Source organism: Hyperolius riggenbachi, chromosome 6 (genome assembly GCF_040937935.1).
Source record: "Hyperolius riggenbachi isolate aHypRig1 chromosome 6, aHypRig1.pri, whole genome shotgun sequence".
NCBI classification, from domain to species: Eukaryota; Metazoa; Chordata; class Amphibia; order Anura; family Hyperoliidae; genus Hyperolius; species Hyperolius riggenbachi.
In genome coordinates, this window is record NC_090651.1 from 367,658,563 (window position 1) to 367,683,002 (window position 24,440).

Genomic DNA, 24,440 nt, shown 5'->3' on the forward strand with positions numbered 1-24,440 from the left:
ACTTTAAGTAGACACACGGCAGATTTATTGCAAAATGTGTATCAGCTGTAACAAAGAAATGTTTTGTGTAAAGGTTACTATGCTGTTGCTTATCTTTTAGTGCTGAGATCAAGTTCTGAGTTCAAGTCCACTTTAAAGGACACTTGAAGTGAGAGGAATATGGAGGCTGCCATATTTGTTTTCTTTTAAACAATACCAGTTGCCTGTCAGTCCTGCTGATCTCTGTGTCTGCAGTAGTGGCTGAATCACACACCTGAAACAAGCATGCAGCTAATCCAGTGTCACTTCAGTCGAAGCACTTGATCTGCTGAATGCTTGTTTAGGGTCTATGTCTAAAAGTATTAGAGGCAGAGGATCAGCAGGACAGCCAGGCAATCTGCATTGTTTAAAAGGAAATAAATATGGCAGCCTCCATATCCCTCCCTCTCGTTCAGGTTCTCTGTAAACACAGTTATGTGACCTGATTTACTGAGATTCTACCTGCAAACCTGATTTTATGTATAAAGTTGTCCTAATTGTCATTGTTTGGCCAGATCTGCAATGTCAAAGCTACAAAACGTCTGTCAGAACCCAGCGCTGCGGTGTGACGTGCGGAAGGCGGACTTCTGTCTCATTGGCTGTGGTTTGGTTTCTTGGCTACCAGCCCTCCTTATCACCCTATCCTGAAGAGGCATAGCTGATGGAGAGCACAGCTGCAGCCACAGGGGTACCCATCACCATGGAGAGCTCCAACTTCACCACACTTCTTGCCGACACAGCCCCTCCCACCCAAACCGCTGTTGTCATGGCAATGCTTGTTTTGGGTAGAGGAAGTCATGGTGGCCACAACCGTCATGTGACCTCTGGCAGTTGGACCCCCAGAATGTGAAGACATTACTTTGGGGTAGGGAAGGTATCTGAATAAATGGAGATCCCCATAAAATAAAAGTAGAATTTGTAGTTACACCCCTGCTGATACCTACCAACGTTCGCTCACATTATCACACGTATCCATTATCATCGCCAAGGGCCCTTTCCCAGCGAGTCTAGTGAGATCAAATCCGAACGCAACGTAGCCGAAACATCATATCGTGAGGTAACGTTGCAGTGCGACCATACAGTGCAGCATCCAGTACAATGGAAGTATGCCTCACTGCCGCTGTAAACGCAAGCGTTCCCAGCATGCTGTGTGTTACTGCTTCAGAACCCGCCATACTCGATGTAACACCCCCGTAGGAATATTGCATTGCGATACAATGATATTGTCCGTTGCGACGGTGTGAAAGGGCCCTTAAACTTAAAGGACAAACGAAGTGAGAGGGGGATATGGAGGCTGCCATGTTTATTTCCTGCTAAACAATACCAGTTGCCTGGCTGTCCTGCTGGTCTATTTGGCTGCAGTAGTGTCTGATTTACACCAGAAACAAGCATGCAGCTAATCTTGTCAGATCTGACAATAATGTCATAAACACCCGATCTGCTGCATGCTTGTTCAGGGGCTATGGCTATTAGAGGAAGAGGATCAGCAGGACAGCCAGGCAACTGGTATTGCTTAATAGGAAATAAATATATCAGCCTCCATATACCTCTCGCTTCAGTTGTCCTTTAACACTTCTTATCATGGCCCAACCTTGGCACTTTTTTCTCCATCAGGTAACCAGTCACATAACCTGAACCCAACTCATCATTGCTTAATCATAACTCATTTTCTAACTGTTGCACTACATTTAAAGAGACACTGAAGCGAGAAAAAAATTATGATACAATGAATTGTATGTGTAGTACGGATAATTACTAGAACATTAGTAGCAAAGGAAATATTCTCATATTTTTATTTTCAGTTATATAGTGTTTTGCTTTTTGTTTTCTATAACATTGCATCATTCTCTAATATTTGCAGTTTACACACTACTCAGCATTCTAAATGATTCTACAGAGAAGGCCAGTGAACTTTTGACCTGTCCTCTGCAGGGAAAAAAACAATACAGTGACTGACAGTTGAGATAATAAGCTTCAGAAGACAGAGCTCTCTGTGACTTTGAAAGTCGTAGAGCTCAATGGCTCTTTTGCATAGATAACTGGAGTTTCTTAACTCTTCCTGTACGGGAAACAATTTTAGACGTATGTCTCTGCTCCTAATGTTTTATTTCTTAGCTGTACTACACATACAAATCATATAATTTTTTTTTTTCGCTTCAGTGTCTCTAGGTCTGGTACACACAACCAATTTTGATTGACCAATGATGGCCCAATTTCACCACTTCCGCGTAGTATGAGAGCTTACCTTCACAATCTGTTCATAGTATTCAAAATCTGTTACCCCTCATACTACATGGAGGTGGTAAAATTGGGCAATCAAAATTGGATGTGTGTACACACCCTTAGGCCTCTTTCAGACACTAGGCTGAACTGCAAGCTTGTTGGACAGTTCAGCACCCATCTTCTGCCCACGAGCGCCATTCGGGTGCAATTTCAATGCCGGTAGCGATTGTAACACCATGCGTGTCGGCGCTTGACATGCGGGGGCATTACCTGTCGGAAGAGAACCGCGGCATGTCACGTCTGTGGCCGGCGCTCTTATGTGACTCCCTGGGGTGCCGTCTGTCCACCGACGGTACAAGTGCCCGATTGGTGCCACTGCCTTCAGCTGCCGATATGAATGAGTCCTAACTTTCGCCTACCCCACCCCTACCTCTCAATATCAACAACACCTCGCCCTATTGGTCGTTATTTCCTAACAATCATATTTCTCCCCCCCAACTCCAACAGACCTTCGCTAATTAAAAAAATTGCTCAATGCTAACATTTTTCAAAAAAATTAATGTAAACCTTACACCAAAATAACATGCCGGGTCACGATTCGGATCTGCTTCATGTGACCCCGTTGGGGCACCCGAGAACATTTTATTAATAAATCTAGACCAGGTTTTCTCAATCGCTCATGTATAGCAGGTTTACTCATCGCTCACTTACATGTCAGGCTCGTACAACCATACAATTCGGTCTAAACACATTCAGCACGTTCCTCCAACCACACGCTTAACACGTAGAGGAAGCAGGATTGTCATTCAGCGCACAGATAGCGATCAGAGGCTCCGCAGGCAGAGCATCGCTCCATGCTAGCCGACGGCCCCTCTGATAGCACCAGTTAGCGCCAACCTGCAGAGCATTCCTTCACCAACCCCGCCAAGGAGCTCCTCAGACCCCCCTCGCCACATGTCTATGCCTCCAGGTCAACCGTCCCCAGCCCAAGCCTTGCAGACCATCCCTCGAGGCAACTTGTCGTTGCACGTGACGCCTTGCAGGATTAACCCCTCCGTCCCCAACGTCACCGAATCCTTTCAATGCCACAATTGTAAACCACGACGTTCTGGTGGTCGCCCTGCAATCAGTCTATAGTTGACCACAATAGAATCAAAAACAAAAAGCAAACGGTTGGATACCAGACAAAAGAAGACGGCCGGTGCTGTACAAATACACATATTGGGGTTGTGATACATTTTTATAGAAGGATAACGATGGATGGATTTTGTCTGGACATCTCAGGTCAACGTAAAAATTACCCCAGTGGGCACGTCCGCACCCGCACACCCAAGTGTCACTTTCCTCTCACAACAAAGGCAATCACCCCGCATGCCAGCCAGTGCCCCACCTACTGGGCGCCCAATGGTGTTCCCGCTGCCCAGTACTCACCACCATGCTTCCGCCGTGTCCTTTATGGAAGATAGCCAGGCACTATCGGTTAACCCTCTCCAGCTTCCATCGTTAATCTTGGTGGGGGGGCTGGACCCTCAGCGTAGACCCTTAATCCGCCTCCGTGCGACACAGGGGGGGCTCTGAAGGGTTGCTGCGCTCACGAAACGTCCTTACTGTGCCCTCGCCATACCCAGCTTCACATCAATGCGGGTCTCTGTGTCCCAAGCGGGATGCATGGTTCTCAGTGTGTCTATCTGTATGTCTGTGCAGCTGACAGCCCTTCTCATTACATTGTCCACATTCAGACTGCGGGCCGCTGGATGTTCATGCCACAGGGGGGTGCGCCAAGGCAGACCCCTCTACTTCCCCGAGAAAGGCACGGGAGACCCCCTGAAAGCACGCCGCTGCAGCCTCCGCTCTGTGACCTCCACAGTGCTGATTCAGGAATTAGACGCCCTACTGAGCTGCTTCCAGCCAAGGACTCACAATCTACCGCCGCCCTCCCCCCACCTGCCAGATGGAATAATCCATTCAGGTGCAAAGACAATGGTAGAATGGGAGATGGAAGGGAGCCAATGGGGAGAGCCTGGCCTGTGCTATGCCTATGTACACATGCAAGGTGGAGCTGTGTTCATGGGAGAGGGAGAGAAAGAGAAAGAGAGAGAGAGAGAAGGAGAGAGAGAGAGATACAGAGAGAGAGATAGAGGGGAATAGATATATATATGAGAGAGAGAGAGAGAAGGGAGAGGAAGGGAGGGCGAAAGAGAGAGAGGGGAGAGAGAGAGAGAAAGAAAGAGAGAGATACAGAAGGAGAGAGAGGAAGGGAGGGCAAAAGAGAGAGAAAAGGAGAGAGGGGGGAGAGAGAGAGAGAGAGAGAGAGAGAAGGAGACAGCAAGGAGAGAGAAAGAGAGTGAGAGGGGGAAAGACAGAGAGAGAAGGGGCCAGAGGCACAGAGTGTAGGGGGAGAGAGAGTGAGATAGCAGGAGGGGGAGAGAGAGTAAGAGAGAGGGGAGAGAGAGTAAGAGAGAGGGGAGAGAGAGTGATCGAGAGAGAGAGAGAGAGAGAGAGAGAGAGAGAGAGAGAGAGAGAGAGAGAAGGAGACAGCAAGGAGAGAGAAAGAGAGTGAGAGGGGGAAAGACAGAGAGAGAAGGGGCCAGGGGCACAGAGTGTAGGGGGAGAGAGAGTGAGATAGCAGGAGGGGGAGAGAGAGTAAGAGAGAGGGGAGCGGAGGTGAGAGGGAAAAAGCAAGAGAGAAATGTACAGAGAGGGAGAGAGAGACAGAGTTTAGGCTTCTTCTCCACTTGCAAGCGCAATCGGAAATGCGTTTGCACTTCCAAAAGCTTCTTTTTCCACTTGATGCGATTGCGACATTGAGGGCTGGAACCCACACGGGCGATTTCAGGGCAATTTTGGAGCGTTTGAAAACGCTAGCGTTTTGTAAAAACGCTCAGCTACTGTTAATGGATGGGGCAACTTCAACTGGAGCGATTGCGATTCAGAAAATCGCAAGCGCAGGACATGCAGCATTTTGAGAACGTTAGCGCTTCAATGTAAAGTATATCATCACTGGCGTAATCGCTCAGCAAAACCTGCACTGAGCGATTTTGCAAGCGTTTTCAAGTTACTGCACGCTGTAACAAAATTAAAATGAATTGAAAGGACCAATCAGACTTCAAAACGCTAATCGCTACACAACCGCTGGCAAATTGATACACTTTTTAAAATCGCTTTCTAAAATGCTCATTAAAATGCTTACAAACTGCTTATACAAAATGCTAGCGCTTGCGATTAGTGATTGCGTTTTGCAGTGGGTTCCAGGCCTCACTGTCGGAAGCGAAACGCAATTGCGGCAATAATCGCGCCGCACTACGTTTGCACTTGGGAAAAATAGAAACGCGCTAATGGAAAAAGGGCACCGCGATTTACATGTAAATCACGGTACACTAGCGATCGGCAAAACGCCGGCGATTCGCTTGTTCAAGCAGATCGCGGCTAGTGGAAAAGGGCCTTCTTTCAGATGAATGGCTGCACAGCGCACTGGTCGGGCACTTCAGCCTCCCAGCTCTATTCGGGTGCAATTCAAATGCGTTTTTAACACCACAAGTGTCAAGTGCGAAAGAGAACCACGACATGTCATGGCCACACTCAGATGTGACTCCACCCATGGGCGGGGCTCCTCTTCAGCGCGGGTACCGAGCGCCAGCAAGTGCCCAGCTGGTCCACGGGAGCAGCTGACAGGCAGTTAAAGTGGCCTTAGGCCAGAGCCCACACATCGCAATTCACATGCCGCATCCAAGGGCGTAGCAATAGCTATAGCAGCCATAGCAATTGCTATGGGGCCCTGGAGCATAGGGGGCCCAGAAGGTAGTTAATGTATTTACTATTAACTTCCTTGTGTTTCTCCACACTCTGACTTTGTCTCAGTTCCCATGAAATATGCGCAGTGTTGATTGCATGGAAATGTAAATTGCCCAATTAACTCATATCTATAGGGTAGAGGTAGGTGGCAGTGCATAAAAGTGCCTTCATATGAGGGCCCCATGAAAGTTTTGCTATGGGGCCCCATGATCTCTAGCTACGCCACTGGCCGCATCTGTCACCGAAACGGACACAGCGCCGGTGCTAATGCGACTTCGCACTGGAGCCCGCCTGCTGTGCCCATGGAGATGCGATCTGCGGGGAAAATGCTGCAGACATTCCCCCGCTCGCGATTCGGAAGCAGCCTTCAATTTCAATAGGCTATCAGGGCTGGAACCCACAAGGGCGATTTTTTGAGCGTTTAGGGAGCGTGTAAAAACGCTCAGCTAATGTAAATAGATGGGGCAACTTCCACTGGAGCGATTGCAATTAGACAAATCACAAACGCAGGACATTCAGTATTTTGGGAGCGTTAGCACTTCAATGTTAAGTATATAATCGCTGGCGTAATCGCTCATCAAACCCTGCACGGTGCGATTTCGCTAGCGTTTTTAAGTTACTGCACACTGTAACAAAATTAAAATTGAAAGGACCAATCAAACTTTAAAACGCTAATCAACCGCTGGGAAATTGATACACTTTTTAAAATCGCTCCCTAAAACGCTCATGAAATCACTTACCAACCACTCATACAAAACGCTAGCGATTGCGATTAGCGATAGCGTTTTGTAGTGGGTTCCAGGCCTGAATGTGGATCTGAATTTGTGTGCAGGAAACCGATAGGAAAACGCATTATGTGGAGGGAAGGGAGAGATGACGAGAAACGACCGATTGTATAAATCGGAAATTCAGATCAGCTGAAGGTGCGATTGCCCGATCCTACATTTATTATATTTTTCTTAGATATTTAACGTGATTGACTACATCTAATTTGGTTGTATTGTGTGTGGCCAATAGAAATCAACCTCAAACGATGCAAATATCCAGGGATGTGACCCCCGGCTAAAGCTTATCAAACCCAATAGCTGTTCATCTATTTGCTGCCAGCAGGTACTAGGTTGCAACCAGATTGCCATCGAGCTGGACAAACTGAACGCGGCCGATAGCTGCTGCTAAGGACCGATACGTCGGATATTGGAGCCTGAGAAAATCGGAGAAATGCGTTGCTAGCTGGGGACGCTCATAATTCTAGTTTGCACGCAGATTGTATGCAGTTTGAAATTGTGTCAGTCAAGGGCACTTTGAGTGCCTACACACATCCAATATTGATTGATTGATTAATGATTGGCTGTTTTTACAACTTCCATGTAGCAGGACGGTTTACCTACACAAACTGTTCATAGTGTTTGAAGAGGACTTGAACTATAGCAAAGGACAGAAGGAACCCATAGAGAAATGCACCCCGTGTGTATTTAGAGGAGTTTAGCTGGATTCCCCCTCATCTGTGACTAATCACCAGTATAATTTGAGCTCTCAGCTGTGTCAGCTGGCTGCCTCTGCACAGCTATTTTGTAAACACAGGATGTTAGCCCTTTGTCTGCTTCCACAAAAGTAGGAAGTATACACACTGCAGATTTCTTGCAGGATTTGTATCAGCTGTAACAAGAAATGTTTTTCTTTAAAGGTTATTATGCTGTTACTTATCTTATAGAGCAAAGAGGAAGTTCTGAGCACTGTTATCCATCAGACTACGGAGGTGGTAAAATTGGCCAATCATGATTGGATTTGTGTACGCACCCTTCCTGACAATCCCGATTGGCCCGGTTTGCAAGCGGCATATAAATTGCATGAGATTAGCTATAATTATCAGCATCTCACAGACTGTCCCTATTCCTATCTACGGAGAGAGATGAGGACACAGATGGGAAGATGAATAGAGTTGGATGATAGCGATACAGATGGACAGACAGAGAACGAGCGTTCCGCCGTACATGCCACCGCAGATCCTGAACAGATTTTGTTGTATCTGTGCACACAGCGAGGAGGCAGAGAGGCACAAGCTGCTGAACGAGGCTAAATGGACTCAGAAAAAGTAAATATTTGCTGGCAGTATACAGGCGGAACAAGCGGTGCTATATCAGGTTATCATACAATGCTGAGCAACACTTGTTACGTTGTACCGGCGCCTGGTGTCATTTCACATCACAATGCAGGAACATAACTCCCTGCAGGAACAGGACAACTCCCCGCAGACAGGAAGTGCAAGGCGTGGCAACCTGCAGCAGCCAATCAGAAGATGATTCTTCAAGGAACACGTTGTGATACCGTACTGAGCAAAGATTGTTACATTGTACTGGAGCACGGCATCATATCACAATGCAGGAACATAACTCCCTGCAGGAACATGACAACTCCCCGCAGACAGGAAGTGCAAGGCGTGGCAACCTGCAGCGGCCAATCAGAAGACGCTTCTTCAAGGAACACGTTGTGATACCGTACTGAGCAAAGATTGTTACATTGTACTGGAGCACGGTGTCATTTCACATCACAATGCAGGGACATAACTCCCTGCAGGAACATGACAACTCCCCGCAGACAGGAAGTGCAAGGTGTGGCAACCTGCAGCAGCCAATCAGTAAACACATCTTCAAGGATCAGGTTAATATACAATACTGAGCAACGCTTGTAATGGAGCCTGGTGTCATTTCACATCACACTGCAGGAACATGACAACTCCCTGCAGGAACATGACAACTCCCTGCAGACAGGAAGTGCAACATGTGGCAACCTGCAGCAAAATCCTAAAACAGATCTGACATGATTAGCTGCATGCTTGTTTCAGGCATGCGATTCAGATACTACTGCAGCCAAATAGAGCAGCAGGGCTGCCAGGCAACTGGTATTGTTTAAATATATCTCTCACCTCAAGTTCACTTTAATGGTTACAACTACTCAAAATCCATAAAGAGGCGATCCTTACCAGCTTAGCACCAACCAAGACCTAATAAGGTGGTTGAAGGAGGGTCCCTACTAGGTCCCTCAGATCCAGGGGCCCTGGTGCAGTCGCTACCTCTGTACCCCTTATGGCTACGCCACGGCACTTTTGACTGACGACAGAAAGTGCAGCAGATTGGCACAGCTTTGTGCAGGCGGTAAACGGATGTCACGCGGAAATCTGGCATCGAGGAAACCAGAACAAACAAAGGTGCGAGGAGAGGTGACAGCAGCAGCACAATACAGCCGGACCTGGTGGCAGTTACTGGCTCAAACATCTATATGAATGAACTCTGAGGGCCGGAACCCACTAGAGAGTTTTTTTGAGCGCTTGGAATCGCTTTCAATCACTAGCGATTTCCCTAAACACCCTGCCAATGTAAATCGATGGTACAGATTCCACTAGAGCAATTGCGATTAAGGAAACTGCAATCACAGAACATGCAGCATTTTGGGAGCTTTTTCCATTCTAATGAATTGTATAGGAGCAGGGAAATCGCTCCCAAAATCGCTTGCAAAGAGTTACCACAAATTGCTAGCGATTGCGATAGTGCTTTGCGCTTTCTAGTGGGTTCCAAGCCAGAATGGTATAAGGAAATATGAGGTCAGAATATGTCTATATCCACCAGATTCACCTAAAGGTAGCCATACACTGGTCGATTTGCCATCAGATCCGACCAACAGATAGATCCCTCTCTGATCGAATCTGATCAGAAAAGGATCGTATGGCTGCCTTTACTGCAAACAGCTTGTGAATCGATTTCAGCATGAAACCAATCACAATCTGTGGAGCTGTAAGCGCCCCCCCCTCCCCCCCCCCCCCCCCCCCCCCCCGCATGCATTGCCTGATCCAGCCGGCGCGGTTCCCCACTCTCTCTCCTGTCCCTTCTCCGTGCTCGGCTCCTCCAGCTTCACTGAACTTCCTGATGGGGAAGTTTAAACAGTAGAGGGCGCTCTATGGTTTAAACTTCCTGCCGGGACAGGAAGTTCAGTGAAGCTGGAGGAGCCGAGCACGGAGAAGGGACAGCGGAGACCGGGGACACGCGCCGGCCGGATCAGGTAATGTATTGCCGCTAGCGTTGGTTGTCGGGCATTCGAACGCCGCTATAGAATCACTCCCGACAGGAACGATTGATTTCGGATGGAAATTCTGTCAGCGTTTGCGCAACGATTTCACAGCAGATTCAATCATTCAATCACAGTGATCGAATCTGCTGTATATCGGCAGGAAAATCGTTAGGTGTATGGGCCCCTTAATACAGTAAAACCCCCGTTACCCAGAACTCAGACACTCAGAAGTCTCAAAAAAACGGCATTCCTGAGGTGGACAACAGGGGGCAGCACTTTTAAAATATGCAGAGCTTTTGCGCAGCAGAAGCAACTGACCAATCCTCCGGGTGCCCAGGGCACGGGGAGGAGGTTAGAGCTATTATCAGCTGGTTGCTCAAGCAACGGGCACGCACACGTATCTGGCGATCCCAGCCTGTGCCGGATGTTGGAGGTTATGCTGTAAACGTCACTTAAAGAGGGACTCTAGAGATTATTAATGTAATGAATAAAACTGAATATTGTTCGGTACAAAATCAATTTATAGATTGTTTAGTCATTGTTTGGCCATTGTAAGATCTTTCCTCTCCCTGTTTTACATTCTGAAATTTAGCACAGGCGGCGATACCTGTAGTGTTGTCAGGTGCAGCTCTGTGGAATGTTTGTTTATGGAGAGTTCTAAAGACAGTAGAAAATATACCTGTCACCCAGAGCGGTGTGTGTGTGTGTGGGGGGGGGGGGGGAAGAATTCTGCATAGGTCAGGGGTGTCAAGCTCAAATACAAAGTGGGCCGAAATTGAACATTGGGGACCAAGTTGCGGGCCAACCTCAAAGTCTACTGGCCACCGTACTCCCTTATAAAGTCCCTAGGTGTCTGATTGCCCCCTCCAACCCCTATACAGTTCCCTGGTGTCTAGTGGTCCTTCTTACCCTATACAGTTCCCTGGTGTCTAGTAGCCTCCCTTATTCCACTATACAGTTCCCTGGTGTCTAGTAGCCTCCCTTCTTCCCCTATACAGTTCCCTGGTGTCTAGTAGCCTCCCTTCTTCCCCTATACAGTTCCCTGGTGTCTAGTAGCCTCCCTTCTTCCCCTATACAGTTCCCTGGTGTCTAGTGGTCCTTCTTACCCTATACAGTTCCCTGGTGTCTAGTAGTCTCCCTTCTTCACCTATACAGTTCCCTGGTGTCTATTGGTCCTTCTTACCCTATACAGTTCCCTGGTGTCTAGTAGCCTACCTTCTTCCCCTATACAGTTCCCTGGTGTCTAGTGGTCCTTCTTACCCTATACAGTTCCCTGGTGTCTAGTGGTCCTTCTTACCCTATACAGTTCCCTGGTGTCTAGTAGTCTCCCTTCTTCACCTATACAGTTCCCTGGTGTCTATTGGTCCTTCTTACCCTATACAGTTCCCTGGTGTCTAGTAGCCTACCTTCTTCCCCTATACAGTTCCCTGGTGTCTAGTGGTCCTTCTTACCCTATACAGTTCCCTGGTGTCTAGTGGTCCTTCTTACCCTATACAGTTCCCTGGTGTCTAGTAGTCTCCCTTCTTCATCTATACAGTTCCCTGGTGTCTAGTGGTCCTTCTTACCCTATACAGTTCCCTGGTGTCTAGTGGTCCTTCTTACCCTATACAGTTCCCTGGTGTCTAGTAGTCTCCCTTCTTCATCTATACAGTTCCCTGGTGTCTAGTAGCCTCCCTTCTTCCCCTATACAGTTCCCTGGTGTCTAGTAGCCTCCCTTCTTCCCCTATACAGTTCCCTGGTGTCTAGTAGCCTCCCTTCTTCCCCTATACAGTTCCCTGGTGTCTAGTAGCCTCCCTTCTTACCCTATACAGTTCCCTGGTGTCTAGTGGTCCTTCTTACCCTATACAGTTCCCTGGTGTCTAGTGGTCTTCCCTCACCTATACAGTTCCCTGGTGTCTAGTGGTCCTTCTTACCCTATACAGTTCCCTGGTGTCTAGTAGCCTCCCTTATTCCCCTATACAGTTCCCTGGTGTTTAGTGGTCCTCCTCCCTCCCCTATACAGTTCCCATTGATTAGTGTTTTCCCCCTACCTCCCCCATATGGCTTCCCTGCTGTTCTAGGGCTTCACCTCCAATATAGCTATAGTGGTCTAGAGTGGGCCAAACATAATGCAAAGTGGAACGGCTCTGCGGGCCGGATTTGGCCCACTGGCCGGAGTTTGATATCTATTGATTTATTTACCTTTCCTGGCTCCAGTGGGGGCGCTGTTGCAGCTCTCAGCTCGGAGATAGGCCAAAATAGCCGATCTATGTCGGGTCCACTCTACTGCGCAGGAGACTTGCGCCTGCACAGGAGAGCGGCCTGACAGCGATCGGCTATTTCCGCTTATCTCCGAGGGGGAGAGCGGATACTGCGCCTGCGCTGGAGCCGGGAAGGTAAATATTTACATCCCCGCTCTTCTGGGAGCTCTATCGCCGCCGCCGTGGGACCGAGGAGGATGGGGGAAGCCTCAATAGGATCCGGAGGCTTCCCCCACCCGAGGCGAATACCCACAGGGGAGGTTTTTAAAGTTACAGGTTTTCTTTAAATAGTTAATGGCTACTAAATAAGACAAGACACAACATTTTTCCTGGCGGACTCAAAAGCACCAGTAGGCAGTAGAGGTGTTAGGGAGTCTTGCCCAAGGTCTCCTACCAAATAGGTGCTGGCTTCATCACCATTAAAGGATACCCGAGGTGACATGTGACATGATGAGACAGACATGAGTATGTACAGTGCCTAGCACACAAATAACTATGCTGTGTTCATTTATTTCTTTCTCTGCCTGAAAGAGTTAAATATCAGGTATGTAAGTGGCTGACTCAGTCCTGACTTAGACAGGAAGTGACTACAGTGTGACCCTCACTGAAAAGAAATTACAACTATAAAACACTTTCCTAGCAGAAAATGGCTTCTGAGAGCAGGAAAGGGATAAAAAGGGACAATAGTTCATACATTTTAGCTCTGGCATACTTCAATGAATGTGTCATTGAGCAAAAATAATAGAACAGTTAAAACTTGAAAAGTAGATGTAACCACTTCACCTCAAAGACGTTTTTACCCTAATGGACAAAAGCGATTTTCACCCTTCAGTACTCATATGCCAATAGCTTAATCACTACTAATCACAATGAAATGATCTATATCAGCCTTTCTCAACCTTTTTACCCTGGAGGAACCCTGCAAATAAATTTTGGAACTCAAGGAACCCCTGTAAACATTTTTTTTGATCTAGAGGAACCCCTGCATTTATTTTGCATGAGGCATGATCTTTAAAAGTAAGTGAGTTTATTTCACTACCCCTTATTATACTGCCACTCATTATACTGTATCCTTATCCTAGGGATTTTTTTAAATGTGCTTATTATTATTAATCTGGCCCCAATTTGGAGCTTTTTATAGTACCCCCTGTTATAATGTCCTTCGAGCACGATGGGGGAAAATTCCAAGGAACCCTGGTTGAGAAAGCCTGGTCTAAAGCGGCTGCAGAAACGCTGAAAAAGCCGCTCGGTGTGCACCAGCCCGGTGCACACCGAGCGGCTTTTTCAGCGTTTCTGCAGCCGCTTGCGGCTGCGGATCCGCTTGGTCAATGTATCTCAATGGGGTGGTTCACACCAGAGCGGGAGGCGTTTTGCAGAAATGAATCCTCCCGGGGTGAGGCATTTTTTGGATTTCGGATGCGTTTCTGCCTCAATGTTAAGTAGAGGAGAAACGCAAACCGCTCTGAAAAACGCCTGTTCAGAGCGGTTTTGCAGGCGTTTTTGTTACAGAAGCTGTTCAGTAACAGCTTTACTGTAACAATATATGAAATCTGCTATACTGAAAACCGCAGCAGCAATCCGCAAAACGCTAGCAAAACGCCATAGAAAAATAAAAAAAAGAGTTTCAAAATCTGCTAGCATTTTGCGGATCTGCTAGCGGTTTTTGGTGTGCACCAGGCCCTATATCTTGTTTTTTTCACCACCAATTGGGCTTTTTGGAGTTTATATTTGTTTTCAGTAATTACTTTATTTTCTATGCATTTTAAAGGGAAAAACAAGTAAAAAAAATGAAAAAATACCCAATTTCTCCAATTTCATCCCCTATAGTTTTAATATAAGCACTGTGCATAAAACCCACACATTTTATCTGTCTATTTGTCCTGGTTATCACAAGATTTTAATTATGTCCCTCGTACAAAGTATGGTGACAATATAGTATTTGGAAAAAAAGGTGTATTCTTTCTTTGGTGGTTTTTTTTTCACTATTTTTCACGTGCACACGCACGGGAATGCACACGCGGGAGCGCGCACGTGCACAGTGGCAGCAGGACTCTCTGACTTGTAAAAACATCCTGGGGTTATTAAGAGGCTGCGAGGCTGATGACAGAGCGGAGATCCGTCATTCAAGCGGAGATGCGCTATCTCCTGCAAAACACGCCCACAGGACCTTAAACCGGTCGGCATTGGACGGTCCTGGGGCTGACGCTGCGGCCATGCCCATCGGCAGGTCCTCTTTAATATCTGCACATGACTGGCTAGTGTTAGCATTGTGGCTGTATGATCACTACTCTAGAGACTACATCAGACCTGCAAACAGCTGCTGTCAGGATGATTACACGCATGCACAGCAGGTGATTGCGGTCATGGGATAAAGGGTCCTCTGTCATATAAAGGACCCGCTGCTAGTTGGGCTGTGGCCACAGCATCTTGTATTGAGTCACTGCAGAAGCGGTACAAAAAGGGAAAGCGAGAGCCCCTGCTGGTGTATGATGTTCTCTGTCAGAGGCGCTTGCCTTCCTGAGAACCTAATCTAGTTGCACCTGATGAAGCAGGATTTCACCTGCGAAACGCATTGCATTGTGGAGTAGTCAAGTAAAGTTTTTTTTTTTTTAACTGACGCAGACATATTTGTATCTTCTATTGTGGACGGGGGTAAGTCCAACTTCCCTTTTTGCATTTTTTAGTAAAAGCCGTTATTATTCTTTTGGCTCCTCTGTTCAAGTTTACAGAATGACTGCATAAGCGTGATAGCGTACCTTAGGCTGAGCTTCCTTGTCGAGGTCATTGTCTTCTGTAGCGGCCTCCTGGCCAGGCAAGAGCACCTCCATCACATAGATCGCTGCAAGACAGCAATACCATTGTCAAATATTATAAACTTTATTTATAAAACACGAACTTATTACACAGCGCTGCACACAAGATGGGGAGACAGTACAACACAGGGGCATGACAGCGTTCAACAATGGTACACAAAATACCAATGTAACTATATGAGGATAAATATAGCAGACAAATTACTGAGTTCTTATGGTGGTGGAGAAGAGCACACATAGAGGAGGGCCTTGCCATACAGGCTTACGATCTAAGGGGTGGGAAAGAGGGACACATAAGAGAGGTGGGCTGTTAATCCAAAGAAGGCGGATAAAGTTATGAAGATGGCAGGTGAGCAATAGTGAACTGATGAGCATTTAAAGGAAAGCTGAAGTGAGAGGGCTATGGAGGCTGCCATATTTACTTCCTAATAACCAATACCAGTTGCAGCCCTGATGATCTATTTGGCTGCAGTAGTGTAAAGGTGGCCATATACAGGTCGATTTGCTATCAGATTCAACCAACAGATAGATCCCTCTCTGATCGAATCTGATCAGAGAGGGATCGTATGGCCGCCTTTACTGCAAACAGATTGTGAATCGATTTCAGCATGAAACCAATCACAATCTGTGGAGCTGCCGCTGCCGGATGCGGCCCCCCCGCATACATTAACTGCTCCGGCCGGCGCGAGTCCCCGCTGTCACCTTCTCCGCTGGGTTCCGGACCGGTGCTCCAACGTTTTGTCCTACATTGTCGAAATGTCCTACGCTAATGACAGAATGATGGAAACTCCATCGAGGAGACCTACAAATCGAAATAACCTACTATGGAAATAGGCTGATTGTATATGTGTTTTACTGTATATTATTGCTAATAAAGTAATAATGGAAATAAGTTTGAAAATGTAGCAGTTATAGATGATTAATCTGTGCTCAGGGCGGCTGCACGGCCCCTAGAAAGGGGCCTGCTCATTAGGACACACTTGCCGCTGCACTCCCTCCAACCACAGGCTATTACTACGCACACCCGTAGGGTAAAACGATGAGGGGAAATGAAAAAACCTAAATGCGCATGTGCAGAGTGGGCGTGGAAAGTACTGAGCACGCGCAGAAGGTAAAGTAGGCAAAATCGACGCGTAGGATAAAACGTTGGAGCACCGGCTGGCTTCACTTCTTTCTGTCCGGGGAAGTTTAAACAGTAGAGGGCGCTCTACTGTTTAAACTTCCTGCCAGGACAGGAAGTTCAGTGAAGCTGCAGCCCTGGAGCCCAGCAGAGAAGAGAAAGCGGTGACCAGGGGACTTGCACCGGCCGGAGCAGGTAATGTATTATTGCCGCTGTATTGCGTCGGTCGTCGGGCATTCGAAACGCCGCTATCGACGCACTCCCGACTTGCCGACGATCCAGCAAAATCTTCCGCACGGACGGATCAACGGGAATCGATGGGAACGATTGATGTCGGACGGAAATCAATCGTTTGCGTAATCATTTACAGCAGATTCGATCACAGTGATTGAATCTGCTGTATATCGGCGGGAAAATCGTTAGGTGTATGGGCCCCTTTAGAATAACAACAGAAACAAGCATGCAGCTAATCTTGCCCGATCTGACAATATTGTAATTTACAATCTTCCCTACACCATTCAATATTTATGAAAATTGAACAGAAAAATTCCGACACTCCCGATCTTCTTTTATTGAAGAAAGACAGGAAATTCAATCAGATTTCTCAAACAAATGAAAAAAAAATCACTTTTTGTGAATTGCCGCAAAATTGGATCATTTTATTGTATGGTGTGTGGCCACCTTTAGGATGGGTTCACACATAAAAGGTGTGAAGCCAGTTTTTGACAGTTGGCATCAGTTTTGTAAGTGTTTGTATGGCTGGGTTCACACATAAAAGGTGGACATTTCTGTTCCAGTCCTGGCAGTTTTGTATCAGTGTTTTCCTACTTGCATGTAGACGATGATCTCATTCTCTATCTCCATTTAGCGCAGTCTGCCTCCCTGGAAGTGCTGATCGTTCAGACGAGCAGTTTTCACCGCCGCTGTCCTCCGTATTCTCTCTCTCCTGGGCTCAGAGCCGCCACAGGATTTCCTTAAACAGTCATCCTCGTAAAAGTTTTATGATCGCGTTTTATTCGGCAGTAATGGCTCTGTTACTTTAATCTCATGAATGATGAATGAGCGTAAGGCGATCCAGATTCACACACACAAAGGAGGACAGAAGCGGACGCCAGGAGCGCCTGTCCTCACCCTGACAACGCCGTGAACTCTGCCCGGGCAGGACGGTCACCAAGGGCAGTGCATGCTGGGTAATGACTCTGTGCTGCCTTGAGCAGTGCATGCTGGGTAATGCCTCTGTGCTGCCCCACGCAGTGCACTCTGGGTAATACCTCTGTGCTGCCCCACGCAGTGCATGCTGGGTAATCCCTCTGTGCTGCCCCACGCAGTGCACTCTGGGTAATACCTCTGTGCTTCCCCGCGCAGTGCATGCTGGGTAATCCCTCTGTGCTGTCCCATGCAGTGCATACTGGGTAATGCCTCTGTGCTGTCCCATGCAGTGCATACTGGGTAATGCCTCTGTGCTGCCCCACGCAGTGTATGCTAGGTAATGCCTCTGTGCTACCCCACGCAGTGCACTCTGGGTAATGCCTCTGTGCTGCCCCACGCAGTGCATGCTGGGTAATGCCTCTGTGCTGCCCCGCGCAGTGCATGCTGGGTAACGCCTCTGTGCTGCCCCGTGCAGTGCATGCTGGGTAACGCCTCTGTGCTGCCCCGCGCAGTGCATGCTGGGTAACGCCTCTGTGCTGCCCCGCGCAGTGCATGCTGGGTAACGCCTCTGTGCTGCCCTGCGCAATGCATGCTGGGTAATGGGCTTCTGTGGTGCCCAGCGCAGTGCATGTTGGGTAATGCTTCTGTGCTGCTTCGCGCAGTGCATGATGGGTAACGCCTCTGTGCTGCTCCACGCAGTGCATGCTAGGTAATGCCTCTGTACTGCCCCGCGCAGTGCACTCTGGGTAATGCCTCTGTGCTGCCCCACGCTGTGCATGGTGGGTAATGCCTCAGTGCTGCCCCGCGCAGTGCATGCTGGGTAAAGCCTTTGTGTTGCCCCGCGCAGTGCATGCTGGGTAATGCCTCTGTGCTGCCCCGCGCAGGTCATGCTGGATAATGCCTCTGTGCTGCCCCGTGCAGTGCACTCTGGGTAATGCCTCTGTACTGCCACACGCAGTGCACTCTGGGTAATGCCTCTGTACTGCCCCGCGCAGTGCACTCTGGGTAATGCCTCTGTGCTGCCCCACGCTGTGCATGGTGGGTAATGCCTCAGTGCTGCCCCGCGCAGTGCATGCTGGGTAAAGCCTTTGTGCTGCCCCGTGCAGTGCATGCTGGATAATGCCTCTGTGCTGCCTTACGCAGTGCATGCTGGGTAATGCCTCTGTACTGCCCTGTGCTGTGCATGGTGGGTAATGCCTCTGTGCTGCCTCACACAGTGCATGCTGGGTAACGCCTCTGTGCTGCCCCGCGCAGTGCATGCTGGGTAACGCCCCTGTGCTGCCCCACGCAGTGCATGCTGGGTAATGCCTCTGTGCTGCCTCACGCAGTGCATGCTGGGTAACGCCTCTGTGCTGCCCCGCGCAGTGCATGCTGGGTAACGCCTCTGTGCGTCCCCATGCAGTGCATGCTGGGTAATGCCTCTGTGCTGCCCCACGCAGTGCATGCTGGGTAATGCCTCTGTGCTGCCCCGCGCAGTGCATGCTGGGTAACGCCTCTGTGCTGCCCCGCGCAGTGCATGCTGGGTAACGCCCCTGTGCTGCCCCACGCAGTGCATGCTGGGTAATGCCTCTGTGCTGCCTCACGCAGTGCATGCTGGGTAACGCCTCTGTGCTGCCCCGCGCAGTGCATGCTGGGTAATGCCTCTGTGCGTCCCCATGCAGTGCATGCTGGGTAATGCCTCTGTGCTGCCCCGCGTAGTGCATGCTTGGTAATGCCTCTGTGCTGCCCCGTGCAGTGCATGCTGGGTAATGCCTGTGCTGCCCCGCACAGTGCGTGCTGGGTAATGCCTCTGTGCTGCCCCGTGCAGAGCACGCTGGGAAATGCCTCTGTGCTGCCCCGCGCAGTGCATGCTGGGTAATGCCTGTGCTGCCCCGCACAGTGCGTGCTGGGTAATGCCTCTGTGCTGCCCCGTGCAGAGCACGCTGGGTAATGCCTCTGTGCTGCCCCGCGCAGTGCATGCTGGGTAATGCCTGTGCTGCCCCGCACAGTGCATGCTGGGTAATGCCTCTGTGCTGCCCCGTGCAGGGCACGCTGGGTAACGCCTCTGTGCTGCCCCGCACAGTGCATGCTGGGTAATGCCTCTGTGCTGCCCCGTGCAGGGCACGCTGGGTAATGCCTCTGTGCTTCCCTGCGCAGTGCATGCTGGGTAATGCCTCTGTGCTGTCCCGTGCAGGGCATGCTGGGTAATGCCTCTGTGCTGTCCCGTGCAGGGCATGCTGGGTAATGCCTCTGTGCTGCCCCGCGCAGGGCATGCTGGGTAATGCCTCTGTGCTGCCCCACACAGTGCATGCAGGGTAATGCCTCTGTGCGTCCCCACGCAGTGCATGCTGGGTAATGCCTCTGTGCGTCCCCACGCAGTGCATGCTGGGTAATGCCGCTGTGCGTCCCCACGCAGTGCATGCTGGGTAATGCCTCTGTGCGTCCCCACGCAGTGCATGCTGGGTAATGCCTCTGTGCGTCCCCACGCAGTGCATGCTGGGTAATGCCTCTGTGCGTCCCCACGCAGTGCATGCTGGGTAATGCCTCTGTGCTGCCCTGCCCAGTGTATGCTGGGTAATACCTCTGTGCTGCCGGTGCAGTGCATGCTGGGTAACGCCTCTGTGCTGCCGGTGCAGTGCATGCTGGGTAATGCCTCTGTGCTAACTGGTGCAGTGCATGCTGGGTAATGCCTCTGTGCTGCCCTGCGCAGTAAGTGCTGGGTAATGCCTCTGTGCTGCCCCGCGCAGGGCATGCTGGGTAATGCCTCTGTGCTGCCCCGTGCAGTGCAGTGCGTGCTGGGTAATGCTTCTGTGCTGCTTCGCGCAGTGCATGCTGGGTAATGCTTCTGTGCTGCTTCGCACAGTGCATGCTGGGTAATGCTGCTGTGCTGCTTCACACAGTGCATGCTGGGTAATGCTTCTGTGCTGCTTCGCGCAGTGCATGCTGGGTAATGCTTCTGTGCTGCTTCGCGCAGTGCATGATGGGTAATGCTTCTGTGCTGCTTCGCGCAGTGCATGATGGGTAATGCTTCTGTGCTGCTTCGCGCAGTGCATGATGGGTAATGCTTCTGTGCTGCTTCGCGCAGTGCATGATGGGTAATGCTTCTGTGCTGCTTCGCGCAGTGCATGATGGGTAATGCTTCTGTGCTGCTTCGCGCAGTGCATGATGGGTAATGCTTCTGTGCTGCTTCGCGCAGTGCATGATGGGTAATGCTTCTGTGCTGCTTCGCGCAGTGCATGATGGGTAATGCTTCTGTGCTGCTTCGCGCAGTGCATGATGGGTAATGCTTCTGTGCTGCTTCGCGCAGTGCATGATGGGTAATGCTTCTGTGCTGCTTCGCGCAGTGCATGATGGGTAATGCTTCTGTGCTGCTTCGCGCAGTGCATGATGGGTAATGCTTCTGTGCTGCTTCGCGCAGTGCATGATGGGTAATGCTTCTGTGCTGCTTCGCGCAGTGCATGATGGGTAATGCTTCTGTGCTGCTTCGCGCAGTGCATGATGGGTAACGCCTCTGTGCTGCCCCGCGCAGTGCGTGCTGGGTAATACCTCTGTACTTCTAGGCCTAATTCCCACTTCCAGCAGATAATGACAGGTATCAGATGTCTTGCCGCCTATGGATTTCCCCACCTGCCAATTCCACGAAAGCCTGTCATTTTCCCGTCCTAATCTCCTTGTGCGCCTCTCGCTCTCCCCGACATCCCCCCGCAGAGTCGTGTTACTCACATCTCAAAGGAAACGTCTATCCTCTGCGTATTTTTAGCCTGTTTGTTTCGTTCATTCTTTATGTTTTGTGGCATTTGAGAAAATAAAGCTGACGGCGTCTTGTTCGCACTTTGAAAGACATCACGATGGGGACTCTAAAGTTTACTTTGTGCTGATAACGTACGTCAATTTTAATGTGCGCATCGCAAAACGCGTGACGCATCTGTTATTACACGCGCTGACGTAATACATACGTTATAGCTGCAGCCGAGAACACATGGTATTAACGGATGCATAATGTGCGTTACGCGTTAAACTTCACATGCCTTATTCCACTTCTACTTGTGAGTCTTTGTTAGACATTAACTGGCAGCATATCTTTCCACAACTATCCCTACCCGTATCAATGACCCTGCATAAGTCAAATTCCCTGCATAGTCCTACTTTGCTCCAAATTCCACTACTAAATAATAAAAACTCTTTCCCACCCTTACGCTACCTCCGAGTCCCTGTACTGAGATGAGATATAGGACACAAACTCCCTACACAGGTGACGATAATTTTGGTTTATTTTGTTGAACGTGTTTGGTTCTGTTTAACATGTTGTTATATGTGTAGCGGCCCAAGGCCGGGCCAAGGCAGAGGCAAGAGAGGCTCCAGCCTCAGGGCGCAGTGTAGGAGGGGGTGCAGGGCCGAGGCAGAGGCGAGAAAGGCTCCAGTCTCAGGGCGCAGTGTAGGAGGGGTCGCAGGGCCGAGTCAAGGCAGAGGCAAGAGAGGCTCCAGCCTCAGGGCGCAGTGTAGGAGGGGGTGCAGGGCCGAGGCAGAGGCGAGAAAGGCTCCAGCCTCAGGGCGCAGTGTAGGAGGGGTCGCAGGGCCGAGTCAAGGCAGAGGCAAGAGAGGCTCCAGCCTCAGGGCGCAGTGTAGGAGGGGTCGCAGGGCCGAGTCAAGGCAGAGGCAAGAGAGGCTCCAGCCTCAGGACGCAGTGTAGGAGGGGGCGCAGGGCTGGCCTGAGGCAGAGGCGAGAGAGGCTCCAGCCTCAGGACACAGTGTAGGAGGGGGTACATAACTCACTCAGCTATCATTCCCCTATTGTGTTTGCGTAGTAGCAGTAGGGTATTGTACTGTGTTAGCCATCAGTAAAAGCAAGAAGTTTTATGAAGGCTGCAAGGCCGAAAGCTTGCTTATTCTTATTCGTTTTAGTTAGCCAATAAATGGTATCATCCTGATTTAAAACGTCTTGCTATTGTGTTTGAAGCAGAGATAAATAAGAAAGAGGATGGCAGTCACTGCAAGCCAGATAATTACTGATTAACCTCCCTGGCGGTACACAGTTTTAGAGATTGCGTCCGTGGGAGGATTTTTTGTAGCAAAAAGTGTTTTATATCAGTTAGCTAACTATGTCCCCCCAAGCGCGGCCGCACCATTTAGCACAGCCCCCCCCCCCCCCCCCCCCGATCGCCGCCGGCAATACGTACCCCTCAGCGATCCCGCGAGAGCCGCAGCTTCCCATTGAGCTTCACTCGTTGCTATGGCAACGATCGGAGATGACGTCATCCGCAGTCCCGATCGCCGCCATAGCTAGGCCTGGAGCTGATTGGGAGGCGACGCCATCGCGGGGTCCCTGGGGGGTATGTATTATGGCGGCGATCACAGGGGATCGGGGGGGGGGGGGGCGGAGGCACTTGGGGAACATAGTTAGCTAGCTAAGATATATCAAACACATTTTGCAAAAAAAAATCCTCCCGGGGCCATGTGATCCCCTGCGGCGGCTAGCCCGTTACCGCCAAGGAGGTTAACCCATTCGCGTTCCGTCGTTTTCACTTGAGCAATGTTCACCTCCCATTGATTAGCCTATAACTTTATCACTACTTATCACAATGAACTGATCTATATCTTGTTTTTTCCGCCACCAATTAGGCTTTCTTTGGGGGGTACATTTTGCTAAGAGCCACTTTACTGTAAATGCATTTTAACAGGAAGAATAAGGAAAAAACGGAAAAAATCATTATTTCTCAGTTTTCAGCCATTATAGTTTTAAAATAATACATGCCTCCATAATTAAAACTCACGTTTTGTATTTGCCCATATGTCCCGGTTATCACACCGTTAAAATTATGTCCCTATCACAATGTATGGCGACAATATTTTATTTGGAAATAAAGGTGCATTTTTTCCGTTTTGCATCCATCACTATTTACAAGTTTAAAATAAAAAAAATATAGAAATATTTCATCTTTACATTGATATTTAAAAAGTTTAGACCCTTAGGTAAATATTTACATGTTTTTTTTTTTTATTGTAATGTTTTTTTTTTATATATTAAACATTTTGTGTGGGTATTTTTGGGAGGGTGGGATGGAAACTATAGGTTTTTAATGTAAATGTGTGTTGATTTTTTTTTTTTTTTAGTTGTAGTTTTACTTTTTGGCCACAAGATGGCGGCCATGAGTTTGTTTACTCAGAGTTCCCCAACCCTGTCCTCAAGGCCCACCAACAGTACATGTTTTGCAGAAAACCACAAATATGCACAGGTGAGGTAATTAGTGTCTCAGCAGAGCTGATTAACTACCTCTGGATTTCCACAAAATGTGCACTGTTGGTGGGCCTTGAGGACAGGGTTGGGGAACAGTGGTTTACATGACGTCACTCTAAGCGTAACACACGCTTAGAGTGACGCGTGGGGGAGGCGTCAGCCAGAAAAAGCGCGGGGGAGAGCAATCAGTGATCGGGCACCGTAGCCCGATTCACTGATTGCCTGGCTAACGAACCGTGGGCCGGGAGCACGCGTGCACGCGCGCGATCGGCCGCGGGAGCGCGCATGGTTCCTGGACGTACTTTCTACATCCAGGAACCAAAATAGGTTAAGGTATTGAGGTCCCTGGGGAGCCTCTTAGTCTAATAGCAATCCATGTGTGATGGCTGGGGTGGGAGAGATGGAGGGGGCACTTTGGTGTCTCAGCCTTGGGTGCTGGAGGACCTTGTCCCGACTCTGTGTAGCGCACCTGGAGGTGTAGCTGTGTTAGATGGGTCCTGCTTTTTTTCCAACTCCAGTGACACTCACATCCTCCAGTGATACACAGGAACCAGCCATATAATGCTAAGCAATTTTATTGGATCCGGAGACCCAGTAATAAAGATAAAATGAACAATTTACCTTCTAGCAATATGTTCTGACAGATAGGTCATAGCATCTGAGCTCACAGTTATGGCAATAATGGAATACCGACAGTTGCTTGCAAAGGAATGCAATAGAGAATGACACCTTCAAAGTCTCTGGAAAGGGTTTGGCCCAAAGAAGCACCAGACAATACAGAGATGTCAATCCCCAAAATCACAGTAAAT

General features: G+C 49.1%; 1 protein-coding gene across 7 annotated transcripts in view; it reads right to left on the reverse strand.

Moving 5' to 3' along the window:
* Positions 1-24,440, reverse strand: part of ARHGAP33 (Rho GTPase activating protein 33) — a 174,897-nt gene that overhangs the window by 114,030 nt on the left and 36,427 nt on the right. For 4 of the 7 annotated variants that reach the window (XM_068241858.1, XM_068241852.1, XM_068241857.1 and 1 more), the window contains exon 2: positions 15,092-15,174. In XM_068241858.1, coding sequence (XP_068097959.1) covers positions 15,092-15,120 — 29 coding nt within the window. In that variant the 5' untranslated portion in view covers positions 15,121-15,174. Of the gene's footprint in view, positions 1-3,672; positions 4,134-15,091; positions 15,175-17,399; positions 17,422-24,440 lie in introns of those variants that run through there. The other 3 variants (XM_068241859.1, XM_068241853.1, XM_068241856.1) reach the window with 3 other exon arrangements.